This window comes from Castor canadensis, chromosome 4 (assembly GCF_047511655.1).
Source record: "Castor canadensis chromosome 4, mCasCan1.hap1v2, whole genome shotgun sequence".
Lineage (NCBI taxonomy): Eukaryota > Metazoa > Chordata > Mammalia > Rodentia > Castoridae > Castor > Castor canadensis.
In genome coordinates this window covers 91,329,078-91,348,637 of record NC_133389.1, presented here as the reverse complement: position 1 = coordinate 91,348,637, position 19,560 = coordinate 91,329,078, and the positions used below count along the sequence as shown (strand labels likewise).

Genomic DNA, 19,560 nt, shown 5'->3' with positions numbered 1-19,560 from the left:
GCACTGGGTGTAGAAACAATGTTGATTTTTCCAGATTACAGATATGTCTGTGCTCCTGTAGCCAATGCTTTTTTCCTAACATTTACAATGCATATTTTTTAACTTTTAGAGAACTGCCAGACAAGCCAAGGACAGAAGCCAGGAGAGAAAAAAATCTCTAGCATCAAAGCATGGATCAGACATCACACGATTTTTGGTAAAAAAGTAGAAAAGTACATGAATGGAAGAATTTAATGCACATTTTTCCCTGTTTGTCTAATATTTTAAGAATGAAAATTTTTAGAACATAAATCAAATTGTGGCTTTATACAAGTTCTTTGAGTGTTAAATACTTTTTTTTAAAGTACTTAACAGAAACTGAGGTGTAATACTAAATTTTTCTGTAGTCATTGATTTCCTGTGGACTCTCAATTATGTTTCAGCAAGATTTTGTTAAGCTTTCATGTCCCCCTAGTATGCTTTAATCACTGTATTATGAATAGATAGTATTTGAAAAATATTTTTCATTACCTGAGAAATGCTTCTGGATTACTGCTTGTCCTGGGCTGTTGCAGTTATAAATAGAACATTGCAAAACAATAAGGAAAATTTCAGAGGCAAATCACCATTATTCAGGAATTCTAAGGCATAGCATGACCAGCCTGCTTAGTGTATAAGAGATTTATTTATTAAATGCCATCAAGATAGGCTTGAGGTACGTTTTTTAGGTGTTAACTTTTCTGCTTTATTTCTCAGCCAGTAATCTGTATTGAAAAAAATACTTTTGAATGTAAGCTAATTGTTCCTTTGGTCTTTGTGGGCAATTTGGGTGTTCTGGGAAATTATGAAAACTATTAACTTAAAACATAAAATGTAAATGCCACATGAGCCTCAATTTTTAGGGCTTTTCTTTTTTACTTCTGTTTTTGTTTTTAATGTACAAAACTAAGCTTATTGTCAAAACACTATTTGTCTTCTGGTTCTCATTTTCTGTTTTTAAATCCTACTTTATTAAAAGTTTCTGGTATCTCTTTGAAAAAGAGAGATGATAAAAGACTATAGAAAATCATAATCAGATGGTTATATGCATATTAAAATATGTTGATATTAAAATATAATTACATTTTTAAAAATTCATAAAGAAATAAACCAAGAGCTTTATCCTATCGCATGTCAGGATGGTAAGAGCAGAATCAGAACTACAAAAAGTATAGATCCAAGGAAGAATTACATTCCCACGTTTACCTGTTTGTAAATGCCATTTGGTTGTAAACCTCCTTAGTCTGAGCATTTTTGGAGTTTAATTAGTCACTAGCAATTTACAACTTAGTTTTAGAAAGATTATACAAAACTGAATATTCCTTCCAGAGTTATTAAGTTTGTAACTATTTCATTGTGTGAGTTCAGATTGTGCTGTTTCTTTTATTAATGAAGCTGGATTTTCTTTAGCCTCTTTCCTGCTTTGCTGGGGAAGCTTTTTGCAGTTTTCTGCCTCATTTCCATTGTAACCTAGGATTCATCACAGTTGAGAGTAGAGAAGCCCAAAGCCTGACACACTGCCTTTCCTCCAGCATGGGGTATTTGCAAGCAAGAGTTTAATCTAGGTCAGTTACACATGAGTCGCACTGCTCTATAGATCACACTAAGAAGAAAGTTCCCAGATGTAAGATTGTATGATGATTGGAGGTAAAATGATCCATGAGATGGTTTTCTCTCTATGCCAGGTTTCAAAATTCTGACCAATTAAAAATGTTGTCAGGAAGAGCAAGCATTTGCCACACAGGATGTTACTGGCTCATCTCCATCCCTTCTATCTCAGAGATGCTCTGCCTTTCCCTGATTTGATGTACTTTAAGTGTGGGGCACATTGAGATAAAGGGTTTGAAGACTGAAAATAAGGATAGAGATTGGGCTAATAGCCAAAACCTCAAGGACATCTTACAGAAGCTGTTCTTTTATCCTCCTAGTCAGAAGGAGAAGCTGTCCTCTGGATTACAAATGGGATGATCTGACAGAGGGATGCAGAAAGGATTGGGACAAGCAGTGTACTTGTATGCAGAAAGAAGTGCAGAGCACCCCTAGGAGACAAAGACGAAGTAAGGCACACAGGGGTTACAGGGACTCTGAAGAAGGATGGAACATGCTCTAAAAACATTCAGACAAAAGGCTCTGGACACAGGGAATGGAACTTGGGAATGAACTACTTTGTAATGTGGAACTACGTGAGACCATGCCTATGCTGAGAAACCTGGCTGGGTCCCCATCTGTGTCAGGAGCACAGCCAATTTGGGGGTGCTTTGGACTGGGGGGGTTTGAGTAAAGAGAGCTCATGCACCCAAACCCTCACTCCCACTGTCAGGCGGGCCTGCCTTCCTGTTCCCATTACTGAGGGACATTGACCCCAGAAACACTTTAATAACTGATAAAGTTGTTTTTACCAGCCACAAAACCAGGAAGGAATTCATAGGGAGTTCTTAAAGAAGCTCACGCTCAGAGTTAATCACAGCCTAATGTACATTTCTTGGGAAGATTTTCCTGTGACAAATGAATACCCTCCTACACTTTCTTAGCTATGGATGGGAAAGGATTTTCTGCCCACACAAGTTGCTAATGAATTGGCTCTCTTCTTTAGAACCTTGAGTGAAACATTTAAAATATAATTTCTTTAGAAGTAAAAGTATGAAGCACTTTAAATCATACGTCAAAGAAGTCAACCCTCTTGAGAGCAAAATAGATTTCTTTTACTTACTAGGTACAGAAGCATGGAACTGAAACATCAAAAATAAATTGTGAAAATAATACCTCATTTTCTGTTGCATATTATTCACCTGTCTTGTTCCACCTTTTATTCTTTTGAACTGGAAAATTGTAAGCTTGTAGTCTGTGAATCAATCTGAGTTTCTACTTACCAGAAAATGTCCCATTTCACCTCAAGGCTGTCAGTTGCTTTCTTTTGATAAGAATGTTCTGCCATCCTGGCATACTCTTACCTCCTCTTGATAGTCACCATTGCCAAAACTGCATTCTGGGTTCCAGCCACCTGCCTCTGTGCCTCAAAAATTTCTCTCCTAGCTCTCTCAAATTCCTGACTCCAGTCTTTCTAGTAGTAGCTTAATACTATTTTCTGGAAACTGGCCTTTGGGATGCCTTAAAAATATTATTCTGCACTTGCTAAAGTGTTCACGTTTCACAGTCTCTCTGCTCTAACATTCCTACCCTATAAGCAGATTTCGTCATTAGATTGCAGATCCTCCAAACACCTATAGCAAAATGATAGCTGTGTTAGTCAGCTTTCTGTTACTAAATACTTGAGGTAATGAACTTATAAACAGAAAAGGGGTTTGGGCACACAGTTTTGGATGTTCTAGTTGATTGGCTCCATTGCTTTCAAGCCTATTCAAGACAGCACATCATGGCAAGAGCTTATGATGGAGCAAAACTACTCACCCATCAGCCATAAAACAGAGAAAGAAGGGGCTGGAGTCCCACAATCCCTTTAGAGGGTATACTTCCAGTGACTTAAGGAGCTTCCACAAGACCCAAGCTACCACAGGTTCCACAACTTCTCATTCTGGAGACCAAGCTTGTGATATATGCATCTTTGGGGAATGTTCAGCATTCAAACCATAGCAAAAGCTAAAGTCTGTTTAGCAAAGATCCCAGCTGGGAGTGTGGCTCAAGTGGCCACCTGCCTAGTAAGAAGGCAGCCCTGAGTTCAAACCCCAGTACTGCAAAAAAAAACAAGAACAAAGCTCCCAGCATAATTTTGACTTTACCTACAAAATGAGCTAAAGACAGCTCTACCATAGTACCTGAACCTAGCAAGTACTTGGCATGTATAGTTTATGCACAAATGCCACACATTCAGCTCTGTCTTTTTGGTTGTAACTCCACATTACTGTTCTAAAGCTCTGGAGCCACCTGTGCAGTCCTGTAAAATGTCTTATCTTCTTTCTATACCATATTCCCTTATAGAGCACCTTGGTGTTCATCAAATTAAATTTTTAAAGGCATATGTGATACACTACTGTGCTATTGTTATTCTTGTTCTTATTTTGAAAACTGCTATTAGTAGGTGTAGGGAGGGTAATTACAACTGCCTGTCTCTGCACACTCGAATGAATTGAGAAATGAGACACAACAATCAGGTGGGATTCAAAATGTCAGTTTTGAGGTTAAGAAATAAAATTGAAATCATGGCACAAATTGGCAGCTGCAGGAAAACTAATATTTAAGGTCCCCATATCCAGTTGGGACCATGGAGCAGCCACCTTGCAGAAGGCACAGGAGGCATTGAAACTCAGCCTCACAGCCACTTGGGTTCATACGGGGGACAATGGAAGAAGGATCCCTGGGTCTCATTCAGGGCCTTCGTTCTCAGCCCATAAAAGTGATCTGTTCTGTAGACAGGTTTGATTAGAAAGAGAAGGGACAGGTGTTTCATCCTTCATGCTTTCCCCTAAATTTACCAGTGGTATAAGTTATTCAGCCTCCTTCATCGAAGTAAGGGGGCATAGAGACCAAAAGTTTCCTTTTCAAGTGTGAGGATATACATTTTGTATTTCATCAATGTATGCCATCTTTCTTACATTAGCACCACAAAAAACTATCTCCGTTGCTCAAATCTCTGTCACTGGACCCTGGATATGTGTTCACTAATTTCTTAAATTCCTTCTGGACATTAGATTGCATCTTCCATCCTGACATCAGTGCCTACCCTTTGTCCAGCATAACGTGCTTTTCTGAGACCCACTTGCTTCCCCACATAAGAACGACTTTCTGCGTTGGTGTGTTGTATTACAGTGTGGTTTCAAACCAGTTGATAACTAGAGGTCAAGCACCTGGTTTTGTTCAAATAAATCTTGCCACAGTTCTTTTTAAGGTTATTTGTGAATTATGTCTAATTGTAATTAAATACAAAACATGTTAAGTTTCTAAACCAGTGCCATCCAACAGAAACATAATCTAAGCCACATAGATATTTTTTATTGTAGCAAAAACATATAGATAAAATGTAACATTTAAGCCATTTTTTTTTCTTTTTGATGGTACTGGGGTTTGAACTCAGAGCCTTGTGTTTGCTAGGCAGGTGTTAACACTTGAGCCACTCCCCCAGCCCTTTTTGCTTTGGTCCCATTGTAATCATTTTTAAGAGTACAGTTCAAACCAGGCATGGTGGCTCGCCCCTGTAATCCTTGTTATTCATGAGGCACAGATCAAGAGGATCACATTTTGAGGCCTGCCCAGGAAAAATTTCATGAGACCCCATCTCAACCAATAAAAGCTTGGCATGGTGGCCTCTACCTGTCATCTCAGCTACATGCACAGAAGAAAAAAATAGGAAGATTGCTGTCCAGGCTGGCCTGAGCATAAATGTGAGATCCTATTTGGAAAATACCTAAAGCAAAAAGGATTGGGGCATGGCTCAAGTGGTATAAGTACCTGCCTAGCAAGTACAATGCCCTGAGTTCAAACCCTGGTACCACCAAAAAATGTAAAACAAACAAACAACAACAAAAGAACAGTTTATTGACATTAAGTGCACTGACATTGTGTGTAATCATCACCACTGTTCATCTCCAGAACTTTTTTCATCACCCCGTATTTAATCTCTACCCATCAATTAATAACCTCTCATTCCGCCATCTTCTGATCCTTGGTAATTACCATTCTGCCTTCTGTCATTATGTATTTGACTACTCTATGGAATCACATAGCAATGAATATTTGTCTTTTTGTGTCTGGTTTATTTCACTTATCATAGTGGCCTCAGCGCTCATCTGTGTTGTGGTGATACCAGGAAAGACCAATGTGATGCCGTGTGAGTTAAGGTCAAGCTAGCTCCTAACAGTAGCATGTATCAGAATTTTCTTCCATGGGCTGATGGAGTGGCTCAAGCAGTAGAACAGCCAGTACTGCCCCAAAAAAACAAAGGAAAAGTATTTTCCCTTTTTTAGGCTGAATAATATTCCATCATATGTATTACCACATTTTGTTTTTCCATTTTTCTCTCCATAAACACTTGGGTTGTTCCCACCTTTCTGCTGTTGTGAATAATGCTGCTATTAACATGTGTGTAAAATATCTTTTTGAGACCCTGCTTTCAGTTGTGGATCCCAGAAGTGAAATTCCTAGAATGAATGCTAATTCTGTGTTTAATTTTATTTTTTTCTGGTAGTACTGGGATTTGAACTAAGGACCTCACTCTTGCTAGGCAGATAGGCTGCCAGTTGACCTTCACCCACTATTTTCAATATTTTGAACTGTTTTCTAGAATGGCTATAGAATTTTAAGTTCCCACAAGTAATGCATAAAGGCTCTAGCTTTTCCACTTTCTCACTAACAGTTTTATGGATGTTTTGTTTGTTTGCCTTTGCTATTATGCCCAGGATGGTCTTAAATTTGCACACTCAAGATATTCTCTCACCTCATCCTCTTGAGTAGTTGGTACTACAGAAATGCACCACTGAACCTGACTTTAAAAAAAAAATTGTTAGTAGTGCCGGGTGCCAGTGTCTCACACCTGTAATCCTAGCTACTCAGGAGGCAAAGATCAGGAGGATCATGGTTCGAAGCCAGTCCAGGCAAATAGTTGGAGAGACCCTATCTCAAAAAAATAGAGCTGGTAGAGTGGCTCAAGGTGAAGGCCCAGTACCACACACAAAAAAAATTGTTAGCATATATTAATTGTACTAAGGGGGTTCTTGATATTTCCATACATGCATATAGTGTACTTTGGTCAAATTCTCTCCCTAAGACAGTAATAAGAAAAAGTAATAGAGGGACTGACTTTTAAAAAAATATTATAGCCATCCTAATGGTTGTAGTATCACAAAGTGGTTTTGATTTGCATTTCCCTAATGATTAGTGATGCAGAACATCATTTCATATGCTTGGTGACATTTGGTAGATCATCCTTGGATAAATATTTATTAAAGTTGTCCATTTTTTTAATTGAGTTCTTTGCTTTTGTTTGTTGGGTTTTTTTGCAAAGAAGAAGAAGAAGGGGAAAACAGATGCAAATGTCATCAAGCTTTCACCAGTGTTTTCTTCTAAGAGTATTACAATTTTAGCTCTTATCCTGAGATCTTTGATCCCTTTTCATGTTAATTTTTGTATATGATGTTAGGTAATTCATTTTTTTTTACATGTGCATATCTAGTTTTCCCAGCACTATTTGTTGGAAAGACTGTCCTTCCCCCCACTGAATGGTCTTGTCACTCTTGTTGAAAATCATTTGACTGTATAAGCAAGATCTATTTCTGAGCTCTCTATTTTATTCCAGTGTTCTGTATATCTGTCTTTATGACAGGATTAGGCTGTTTTGATTGCTGTCACTTTGTAATAAATTTTGAAACCAGGATATGTGAGGACTCCATCTTCTTTTCAAGATTATTTTGGGTTACTATTTGCTTTGTATACCCTTTTCTATGATTTCATTTTGATCCATCTGTGTCTTTCAATCTGAAGAGAAGCTCTAGTATGATATGATCTTTTTAAGAAATCTATTCTGCTAATCTCAGTCTTTTGATAGGAGTAATTTTATCTATTTACATTTAAAGTAATTACTAATAAAAAAGGACTTTTGCATTTTTCTATTTGTTTTCTATATGCCTTAAAAGCCTTTTCTCCCTTATTCCTTGCATTGCTGTTGCTTTCTGGGTTTATTTGAGGATTTTTGTAATGAAATGCTTTAATTGCCTTTATATTTCTTTTGTGTATGTACTCTAGCTATTTTCTTTATTTAACACTCTACTTTGAATTTATACCACTTTAGCTTTCATAGCATATAAAAACTTTACTCCTATCCCACTCCATCCCCAATTCTTTTAGGTTATTGATATCACAAAATTACATCTTTATGCATTGTGTATCCAAAATTATAGGTTAATAATTATGGTTTTTTATTGCACTGGTCTCTTAAATCAAAAAGTAGAGTTAAAATAAAAAATGCAGTAATGTTAGCCTTATAATTATTTGTGTATTTGTCTCTTCAGAGATATTTATTTTTCTTCATATGGCTTTGCGCTCCTGTCTTATGTCCTTCTTCCTTTTTATTTTTTCTTTTGGTCATACTGGGGTTTGCTTCACACTTGCAAGGCAGGCACTCTACCACTTGCCAGGCCTTATGTCTTTTCATTTCAACCTGCAAGACTCCTTTTAGCATTTGTTGCAGATGCAGTCTAGTGTTAATGAGCTCCCTCAGCTTTTGTTTATCTGTGAGTGTCTTAATTTTTTCCTCATTTTGATGCACATTTTTGCCAGATACAGGAGTTTTTTGGTTGGCAACTTTTTATTCTTGAATTTATCAACCAACTTCCAGTGGCCTCCAAGATTTCTGGTAAGTGTGCTCATAATCTTATTGGGCAGTCATTGATGTGCAGAGTCACCTCCATCTTGCTGATTCCACATTCACTCTTTATCTTTCAGCAGTTGGTTTCTGAGCTATTCTACTTAAGAGTTTATTGAGCTTCTTGGATGTTTATATTCATGTCTTGCATCACACTTGGGATCTTTTCTGCCATTATTCTTCAAATAATCTCTGTTCTTCTTTTGTGACCTCCCCATAAGCTATGTTGGTCTGCTTTCTGGTATCTCCTTTATGTCCCTTTAGGGGCTATTCACGTTTTTCAGTACTTTTCTTGTTCCTTAATTGACCATTTCAGTTGTTCTTTCTTTATGTTTGCTGATTCTTTCTTCTTCCTTTTGAACTTCTCTGTGACATTTTCATTGCCATTATTATATTTTTTGCTCCAGAGTTTCTTTCTGGTTCCTTTTTATGTTTTTTTTATCCCTTTATTTATACTGCCATGTTCATTATTTTCTTAACTTTGTCCATGTCTTCCTTTTTCTTTGAGCATCTTTAAGAAAGTTGCTATATAGTCTTTGTCTAGTAAATTCACCATTTGGTGTTTCTCAAGGATGACTTATGTTGATTTAATTTTTCCTTTAAATTAGCATACTTTCCTATTTCTTTGTATGCCTTGTGATTTGTTGCTGTTGAAAAGTTGACGTTTAAATCTTATACTTTGCTATCTCTGGAAATCAGATTCTCCCCTGCTCCAGGGTTTGCTGGAGGTCATGTTTGTTTTTGTTTGGTGTTGTAGGATGACTTGAGAGGGATCAACCTGAGGTATAACCTTAAGGTCTTCTCAGGCCTTTTTCTTTTGCTTTTGAACCTGAAATTTTCCCTGGACATAGGAAGTAACTTTCTAAATTTCACCTGATAAGATTACCTTTTTTTAGCGAGGGGGTAGCGGGGAGAGAAAAGGGGGCGGGGTAGGTAAGGGAGGGGGCGGGGGGAAGGGGAGAGAAATGACCCAAACATTGTATGCACATATGAATAAAAGAAAACAAAAAAGATCATTTGGGTAATAGGTATCAAAAGTCTTCCCAAAATGCATACCATTTCCTAGTAATTCCATATATGGACAAAATCTTAAAAAAAAAGATTACTTTTTTTGTTTGTTTTTTTTAGTGCTGGAGATTAAACCCAGGGCCTCACACATACTGGACAAGCACTCTACCACTGAGCTGCATCCCCACCCTGAATGGATGATTTCAAATGCTTCTAGTCCTTAACTGTGCTCCCACAAAGGACAAGATGGTGAAAGAAGGAAGGAGGGCTGGGCGCTGGGTTTTTAAATCCCCAGGTAGTGGGGTTGCAGCACCAATGACCTATCTCTGTGTCTGCATATTCATGACCAGAAGCAGCAGTCAGCATTCAGCCCACAGATTCCTGATATTTGAAGGACAGGGTCTTTATTGACTGCCCTGACTCCCACAAGCTGCAGGCAAGCTGCTCGAGGTACATGTACATATCTCTGCCATCGACTGAAGTGGGTGTAGCCATTACTGCACTAAGGGCTGAAATTATCTCAAATGGACAATAATTTACTGTCCACATCTTCTGTTGGCAACTGGGAGCCTTGAATAGACTCTAGAGTTCCAAAAATAGATTTATCAGACAGAGTCTCTCAGTACAGTTGCCTTGGTAGGGAGATAGATTGCTGGCGCTGCCTACATTACTTTTCTTGCCTAGTAGAAAAAAATTACCATATATGTAATTTTAGATTTTCTAGCAGCTGTTTACAAAAGTAAAAAAGAAACAAATATTTTAAGAAAATATTTTATTTAACACACTTGTATCCAAAATATGATTATAACATGTAATCAGTATAAAATTAATGACTTAAATTAAGCCTTCAAAAATACGTATTTTATGCTTAGCGAACATCTCAATGCAAGGTGCTAAATTTCCAGTGGTTAAGGTGAAATGCACTATTGTCAAAACAATAATATGTTTAACAGAAAGATATTTACATTGGTTTGATTTCTAGATTAACTAAAGTTTAACAAAATGTAAGGTCTAGTTCCTGAGTCTCAGTAACCACATTCTGAGTGCTTAGAGGTCATGTGGCAGTGCTGTAACTACACTCCTCTAAGAAGGTGCTTTGTGAGGGAAGGTTTGGATGGATTCTTTTCACTTAATGGCTTTCTGTTCCTTCCTTTTGCAAAATGTTTCCTGGATTAGATTGGACCCTTCCCACGCAAGGCATGCAGGCCATTAAATTTACTCACAGGGAATGCCTCCACACCTCTTGGAGACTACCCTTCACCATATGGAGGAGTTCTGTCCTCAGGCAAAACAATACTCCTGCAGGGGTGGGAATGGGCACAGTCATGTGGTCCTTGACTTGTGTTCTGAAAGTAGCAACACTTCACACTCAGTGCAGCAAGGAGCCTGTACTGTGCTTCTGATAAAACATTGCTGGCTGCAGCTTCATTTTCCAGCCCTCAGAGTTCTGCTTTGTTTGTGAGGATCCATCCTGCAAACAGCCATGCACTAGAATGCCAACCACTTCAAGGAAAGTTGTTTTATTTTGTTTTATTCTTCATGGTAATGGAGATTGAACTTAGGGCTTCATACTTGCTAGGTAAGCACTTGAGCCTTGTCACAGTCTTTTTGCCTTCAATTTGTTTTTCAGATAGGGTCTCGCACTAACTTTGCTGTTGTTTGGGCCAGCCTCAGACTCTGATCCTCCTACTACCACCTCCTCAGTAGCTGGAACCATGAGTGCACCACCACACCTGGTGCAGAAAAATGTTTTTAACAGAGTTGATTGAGGAAATCAAAAGGCAGGCACTAGTGGCTTATGCCTGTAATCCTAGCTACTTAGGAAGCAGAAATCAGAAAGATTGCAGTTTGATGCCAGCCTAGGCAAATAGGTCATGAGACCCTATCTCAGAAAAAGAAAAAAAAATCACACGCAAAAAAAAAATGGCTGGTGGAGTGACTTGAGGTGTAGGCCCTAAATTCAAACCCCAGTACTGCTAAATAAATAAATAAATAAATAAAATAATCTGTGAATACCAAGAGGTAAGCGCTAACAAGGATATAGAGTAAAAGGAACTCTCATCCAGAACTAGTGGGATTATAAAAGCGAGTTCATCTGCTTTGGAAGACCCTTGGACATTATTACATAAAATTGAAGATACATATAATTCACTAAATACACACTAGAGAGACTGTGTGTGTTTATGAATGAGGAGTCATGTCCCAAATGTTCACAGAGCACAGTTGTAGTAGCACAAATCTGGACAACCCAATGACCTTAACACAAGAATGGATACATTAGATAAAGTTGCACAATAAAATACAGCTGAAAGTTACTCTCATTAGGTTACATCCGTCAAAGTGGGTGCTATCACAAATAAAAAATACAAGTAAATCAAGAAGAATGTGTACACTATGATTTCCTTTATATGAAGGCTACAAACATGCAAAGCTTGATAATATATTCTTTAGGAATTCATTCCTATATGGTATAAAGAGAAGCAAGGCACTGTTTAACAGAAAACTGAGAGTGGTTACATGTTTTGGGATAGAGGAAGGGGTATGTGATCAAGGAGGGGCCACAAACTTTAAAGATACAGAAATGTTCTGAAGCTCCCTTTCAAGTCACAGTATCATTAGCATTCTTTAGTACCTTCCAACATGAATATATTTGGAAATCTGAAATATTTCATAATAGAACAAAAGTAGTGAATACATTTTTGTATTGATTCATCCACATGTTCATCTAGTGTAAGATTTTGCTGAATTGAAGAACAGTGTAAATAAAACATGGTCCCTGCCATTCAAGAATTTGCCTCTCATACATCTGTGGTATGGTGCATCCGGACCATCGTGGCTGGACTCATCTCTGCTGGCAGGAAGTAAATAATTCATTAGGTTAGATGCACAAAGGCTCTGAAGGATTAGTGAGGGTTGTATGAGTGGGCCTGATAAATTGGATGATTAATGTAGAAGAGGGTGGAATTCCTAAATGGGAAGGAATGGAATACATGCTTCACTCATTTGTAGTTTTGTCGAGAGTTCTGTGTCAAGTAGAAGGCAGGCTTCACGTCCTCATTTTGCCCCTGGAAGAATGGAGACATCGTCCTGCGTATCTTATTCAGAAATACCCGGGGCATCGTAATATCCCAACAGAGCACCAGTGGATTGACACTCCTCTCCACGGGTTCTGGGTGTTTACCAAGCAGAGCATGGTAAGCCTCAGGAAATGTAGTCTCATTGGGCTGGCTTCCGGGCCTACTGGGGGCTTTGTTTTGGAACTGATCCCATTATGTTATAGATAACTTTTGCATCCAGCACCCAGCTTCCACCTCCCAAACTCTCAATGATTCTGACCAGACCCTTGTACCTAACAGATGAGATCTTTATAGGTACATTCCCTGAGCACATGGGTCTCAAGAAGTCAACTAGCCAGAATAGTTGAAGAACAAAACAGCAATATTAGTGCTCAACAAATGCAGTCTTGTAAAATTCCTAATAAGTCATAATGGGCTGTTCCACCAATCTAAATTAACAGTGACCAAATGAACCATTAATTTTCGTTTTTTGGCGGTACTGGGTTTGAACTCAGGGCTTCATGCTTGCTAGACATGCTAGGCAGGCGTTCTATCATTTGAGCCACTTTGCCAGTCCTGTGTTGTATTGGATTTTTTTTAAGATAGGGCCTCACATACATACTATTTGCCTATGGCTGGCTTTGAACCACAATCCTACTGATCTCTGCCTCCTGAGTAGTTAGGATTACAGGTGTGAGCTACTGGTGCCCAGCTTGAACCATTAAATTTAATTGACATGATTTCTACCCTCACATGTTAATTTATTTTTATGGTTATTTTCACTAGAAATTAGCCTGTTGTTTCTACTAAACTTAAAATTGATGGTCAATTTCAAACCTAACAGTTTAGTATGTTTTCCTGGAGTCTTTCAGTTGTGCCTCTGAAAAATGAGGGTGCATTTCATTTCTAGCCTCCTCCCTCTCTTCCTATGACAAGCCACAGAATTTTAAGCTCAAGTATAAATATCTTTCAGCCAATTAAGTGGTGTCCTTCCAAAAGGAGATTTGTTTTGAATGTAATTTCTTAGATGCTCTTCTAATGGAGAATTATGGAAACCCTATGAATTTTCTATTATTTTGGAAGAGGATAACAAAGGAATTAGGCTCTTACTAAATTAAGAAATTGAGGTACAGAGGCTGGGATGTAACTCAGTGGTAGAGTACTTGCCTAGCACATACAAGGCATTGGGTTTGATCCCCAGCACTGTGTGTGTGTGTGTGTGTGTGTGTGTGTGTGTGTGTGTGTGTGTGTGAGAGAGAGAGAGAGAGAGAGACAGAGAGAGAATACACTGAAGTCCAGAGAATCCTCAGCTATCCATAACCCTATGAGTGAGCCAGCCATTTGTTCCTGGTTAGAATCTGGTATTTTCACAATAGCATGCGGAAGGTGGGCAAGCGCAGGTAGGAGGAATCGTGAGGTACAATGCAGCCTTCCAGAACACAACTTGAAACCAGAAGGAAATACTCCTGTCATCTCTCTAAATCATTAAACATTCTCAAAGCTACATTTCAGGATCATTTCAACAAGCTGATCCTTGTTCCTTGCCTAGCACCTTCCCACTAGGTAGGAGCTGAGAGCTGTGAAAGGTCTGCAGCATTCTGTCCTTTTGGACAGAGCTCTGTTCAGAAAACTTAACATGCTGCTCCCTGACTGTCAAGCATGAGCCTTCTGTGGAAGAAGACCTGGCTGAAGAGTCCCTGAGAAGCTGATGCCAACCAAGCCAGCAGATCTTACTGTCACAGACACTGAAATCAGCCAATAGTCCAGATGGTAGAGTCTCTGCCCAACCTCCTAACATTGGGAAGGTTTGTTTCTTTTGTTTTATTTTTCTCTGTTTGTTTTGCAGGGAGGGCTCATTAAATTGTTCTCAGGGTGGTCAGTCCCAGTCCTTACATAAATACTTCCCTTGGATGTTATCCATGCAGGACAGATACATCTCCAAAGGAGAGTAAAACTGCAAGTAAGCCAATAGTCTGTGTGAGAATTAAGTAATGAACACTTGAATCTTTTTTGCATTGTATACCTACCTGTGACCCTCAGAAGTGTCTAGAGAGCAACAGCACCAGGTAATTTCCTTCCATGGGCCATAGCTCTAGCTATAATCTGCCTTCTGCATAGCCAACTTGCTGGTCACTATTAAACACCAGCAGAAGCATGTAGCTGCTTTTCTATCATGAATCATATTAAGATACTAAGTATGAGCTACAATTGGGGGGAACAATTTTTAATATCTTAACAAAATATAGATTTATTTCTTACTTGTAGAAAAGCCTCCTCTATCTTTCTACACCATCAGGAATGTGTTTCTCCAGGCTCAGAAATACTTAGTGGGGAAAGAGGTACAGAGGATGCCTGTGGTCTTTAGATACCTTGTCACTTTCACTCATAGTCTATAAGTCTATAACGGAGGTGGGGTTGGATTTATAACTCTGCCACTTGGGAGTGTCTTACACTAAAACTACAAATTTTTTTGCACAGGTAATTTTCCTAAATGGCTCATATAAATGAACTAAGTCTTCAAAAATGACCCTTCATTTACTGCCATATGGCTTGAAAGGCCCCAAGCCAATGCCTACTGAGTCACATGATTTCTACAGCTTTCTTCCTCCAGGGAGGTGAACTCCTGGGCAGGTTCCTGAAAGCACTGAGAACCACTTAGAAGAACTGCATCCTAGCAGGTGTTTCCTATTATAGGACTGAGGGACCCCCCAAGTCCAGACCCTCCAAATCACGTGAAGTCCACATCCCCACACTCACAGAGGTGAACTGCTGGGCCAGGTCTTTAAGCACTGAAACGAGCAGGCAGAATTCCTAGATCTCTCAGTTTTCCTTCTGCTAGTGCAGAACTCAGAGCTGTGTTTGCTCCCCCAACTCTCTCATGCATTCATGTATCACCCATAGACTTAGACACATGCTGCCCCTGGGAACAGAGTAGTAGCGCTAGAGGGAAACTACCTGTTCCACATGCTATTAAAGCTCCCTATGGCCAGCAGCAGCTCCCAGTACACAAATAAGTGAAGCTTCTGTAGTGCAGCAGACCAGAAGTGGGCAACCAGTCCTTTCATAAAAGACTTCAGCCAGTTTCCTTGATCTGAGCAGTGGTGGAGATTAGACTCAGTGTCCTGAGCACAAGGGTGAATGCCTGGCTACTGAACCATACCCTAGTAGCACTTCAACCTCGCCGTTAAATCACTGATAATATTTCGACTGAGACTACAGGTGCACAAATCCCAAGGCAGAAACAAAAGATAAATGAAAAAACAAGGCAAAATGACTCCTTCAAAACTCACAAACTCCATAGTTATAAACAGTGATAGTGAAGTGAATGAAATCTCAGAAGAATTTTTTAAAAAATTATTAGTGTCAAGAAGTTAAAGAGAATATGAATAAAGTTTGAATGAATTCCAAAGACTCAAAGAGCTGTCAGGGGGACAAACTGAAAACACTTCCTCTAGAGTTACGAACAAGACAAGAGTGTCCACTTTCCTTCAATATGTTTCTTGAATTCTTAGCCAGAACAGTAAGGTAAGAGAAAGATATAAAGGGATGATAATAAGAAATCAAGAAGTCAAATTATCCCTGTCTGCAGATGATATGATAAATATTCCACACAAAAAAAAAACCTCTTAGATCTAATAAGCACTTTTGGCAAAGTAGCAGGATACAAAATCAACATAAAAAATCAATAGTTTTTCTATATGCCAATAATAGGCTGTGAGAGAAATCAGGAAGACAATCCCATTTACAATAGCCTCAAAAAAATTAAATACCTAGTTATAAACCTAAGAAGGGAGGTCAAAAATCTCTACAATGAACACTATAAAGCCTTGAAGAAAGAGATTAAAGAAGACACTAGAAGATGGGAAGACCTCCCATGTTCATACATCAGCAGAACAAACTTGTGAAAGTGGCTATTCTACCAAAAGCAGTTTAGAGATTCAATGCAATCCCCATCAAAATTCTGGAGGTATCACAATACCTGACCTCAAATTATACTACAGAGTCATAGTAACAAGGAAAAAGCAGGGTACTGCCACAAAAACAGACTGGTAGACCAATGGAAAAGAATAGGAGATCCAGAAATAAGCCCATGTGCAGCAATAGCTATCTGACTTTTGACAAAGGTGCCAAAAACATACACTGGAGAAAAGACAGCCACTTCCAACAAATGGTGTTGAGAAAATTAGGTATCTGTAATAAGACTGAAACTACTAGAGGAAAACTTAGAGAAAACACTTTAAGAAAACATCTTTCTGACTAGGACTCCAATTGCTTGGGAAATAAAAGACAGTATTGTCAAATAGGGTTGCATCAAAATTGAAGGCTTCTGCACATCAAAGGCAACAATTGCCAGAATCAAGAGACGACCTACAGAATGCAAGAAAATCTTTGCCAGCCATTCATCAGATAAAGGCTTAATATCCAGAATCTATAAAGAGCCCAAAAATTAAACACCAAAGGAACTAACAATCACATGGACAAATGGATTTTACAGACAGTTCCAAAAGAAGTACAAAAGACCAATAAATACACAAAGAAACGTTTAAATCCTTAGCCATAGAGGAAATGCAAATCAAAATGATACTGAGATTTCATCTCACCCTAGCCAGAATGGCTATCATTAAGAAAACAAGTAGCCTGGCAACAGTGGCTCATGCCTATAATCCTAGCTACTCAGGAGGCAGAGATGAAGACCACAGCTCAAAGCCAGCCTGGGCAAATAGTTTGTGAGACTCTATCTCAAAAATACCCAGCGCGCACTTGTGCGCGCGCGCGCGCACACACACACACACACACACACACACACACACACACACACACACAAAACGGCTGGTGGAGTGGCTCAAGGTGAAGGCTCTGAGTTCAAGCCCCAGTACTGCAAAAAAAAAAAAAAAAAAACTATCCAAGTGCCTTTAATCCTAGCTATTTGGGAGGCTGAGATCAGGAGGATTATGGTTGAAGGCCAGTGCAGGAAAATAGATTGCAAGACCCCCATCTCCAAAATAACCAGAACAAAAATAAACTGGGGGTATGGCTCAAGTGGTAGAGTGCCTGCTTTGCAAGGGTAGAGCCCTGAGATCAAACACCAAAAAAAAAAAAAAAAAAAAACTTGCAAAAAGGGGTAGAGGAACCCTTATACACTGTTGGTAGGTAAATTAGTGCTACCACTATGGTAATCAGTATGGAGGTTTCTCAAAATACTAAAAATAGGGGCTAGGAATGGTGGCTCAAGCCTATAATCCTACTCTGGAGGCAGAGATCAGGAAGATCACAGTTTGAGGTGAGCCCAGGCAAAAAGTTTAGGAGGCCCTTTCTTCACCAATAGAAGCTGGGTTTGATCAGTCACTATCATCCAAGCCAACCCAGGCACACCTTGAGACCCTATCTCAAAAATAACCAAAGCAAAAAAGGCTGGGCGCATAGCTCAAGTGGTTGATTCCCTGCCTAGTACATATAGGTCCTGAGTTCAAACCTCAGTATTGCCAAAAAAAATAACCTCTAAGAACAGAACTGCCATATGATCCTGCTCCACCCCTCCTGTGCATATAGCTAAGGGAATGTAAATTAGTACACGACAGACGCACCTGCACACCCATGTTTAAAGCAGCACTATTCACAATAGCCAAGCTAGGGAATCAGACACCCATCAACTGAAGAATGGATAAAGAAAATGTGATACATGTACACAATGGGGTATTATTCAGTCATAAAGAGGAATGAAATTATGTGGTTTGCAGGAAAATGGATGGAACTGGAAATCATGTTAAATGAAATAAGCCAGACCAAGAAAAACAAATACTTGTGTTCTCTCTTATATGCAGAATCTATACCTAAAAAAAAAACAAAAAATGATGTAAATCTTAACTTGTGGTGAGGACTATTTGAGGTGGGACCAATAAAGGAGGGAGGGCAGAAGGAGGGAAGGAGGGTAAAGGTGGTGAACAGGACTGAAGTAGTTCGTATGTATGTATGAAAACAGAATAAATGAAACCTGTTAAAACTTTTTAAAAGGGAGAGGTTGGATAAGAAACAGTAATAGAGTTACATTTGATCAAAGTATATTATATGCATTATAGAAACCCCTTTGTACAATTAATATCTTTGAATAAAAATAATTTTAAAAATATTTTAAACATTGGGCTGGAGGAATGGCTCAAGCAGTAGAACACCTGACTAGCAAGCATAAAGCCCTGAGTTCAAACCCTAGTACCTCCAAAAAAAAATTAAAAATTACTCTTCACAATTGTAAACGCTTTCCTTTACTGATACATATGTGTATTTGTATTGTGCAATACACATTCAGTGAAGCTACAATAATGCATTCCATCATTGCAAAAGTTTTAATTAACTCCCATCCTCTCCCCATGCCTTACCAAAAACTGTTATCCTATGAGGAAAGAGAGGAACAACAGAGGGACAGGAGTTCAGGTGCAAACTGGTAGACAGTGTACCTGGTGAAATGGAAACTCAGAGCCTAGGTCTCTGCATTCCCTAATCCTCCCTCCCTTCTCTTTGCAGTCTCACTATGTCCCAGTGCCAGAATTGTCCTTGTCAACAAGTCAACTGGATCTCACAGCCGACATCTGGGACTGAGGACACCAGGCTGATCAGACTTTCTGTAGTCATTAAGTTGACCTCATGGTGTGATCCTATCCCAGCATTCCAGAGGCTGAAGCAGTAGGATCATGAGTTCGAGGCCAGCTTTGGATACATAGAGAGACTCTGTCTCCAAAAAAAAAAAAAATTAGCCCACATCTGATGTGATGGAAACTTCTAGTTCCCACTTTAGTATATAAAAATATACCGGTTTGGAGAAGGGGGAGGGTAAACAGAGGGAGAAGGAGGGCAAGTATGGTACATGTATGAAAATAGAACAATGACACCTGTTGAAATTGTTCCAAGAAGTGGGGAGGGGAATGAGGGAGAATGATGGAGGGGGACCTAATTAAGATGCATTGTAAATATATATGTAAATCTCAAAATGAGTCCCCCATCCCATACAACTAATATATGCTAATAAAAATGTTTTAAAAATATACCAGTCTTTTAAAGATGGTAAAATCAGCAATATACCCACTGCCTAGCTTTAAAAAATAGAGTATCTCTCCTCACCTGTAAAGTCTGTACCCTGCTCCTCAAGTACATCCTCTTTGCTTCTCATAACCA

The 19,560-nt window shown here is 38.9% G+C and overlaps 1 protein-coding gene across 9 annotated transcripts in view; it reads left to right on the top strand.

Moving 5' to 3' along the window:
• The window catches only part of Zranb3 (zinc finger RANBP2-type containing 3), a 226,460-nt gene extending 207,234 nt beyond the window's left edge, over positions 1-19,226 (top strand). For 5 of the 9 annotated variants that reach the window (XM_074070641.1, XM_074070638.1, XM_074070640.1 and 2 more), the window contains 2 exons: positions 110-196; positions 18,913-19,225. In XM_074070641.1, the coding sequence (XP_073926742.1) occupies positions 110-196; positions 18,913-18,987 (162 nt within the window). In that variant the 3' untranslated portion in view covers positions 18,988-19,225. Of the gene's footprint in view, positions 1-109; positions 2,781-18,912 lie in introns of those variants that run through there. The other 4 variants (XM_074070642.1, XM_074070643.1, XM_074070639.1 and 1 more) reach the window with 4 other exon arrangements.
• Positions 19,227-19,560: the final 334 nt, after the last annotated feature.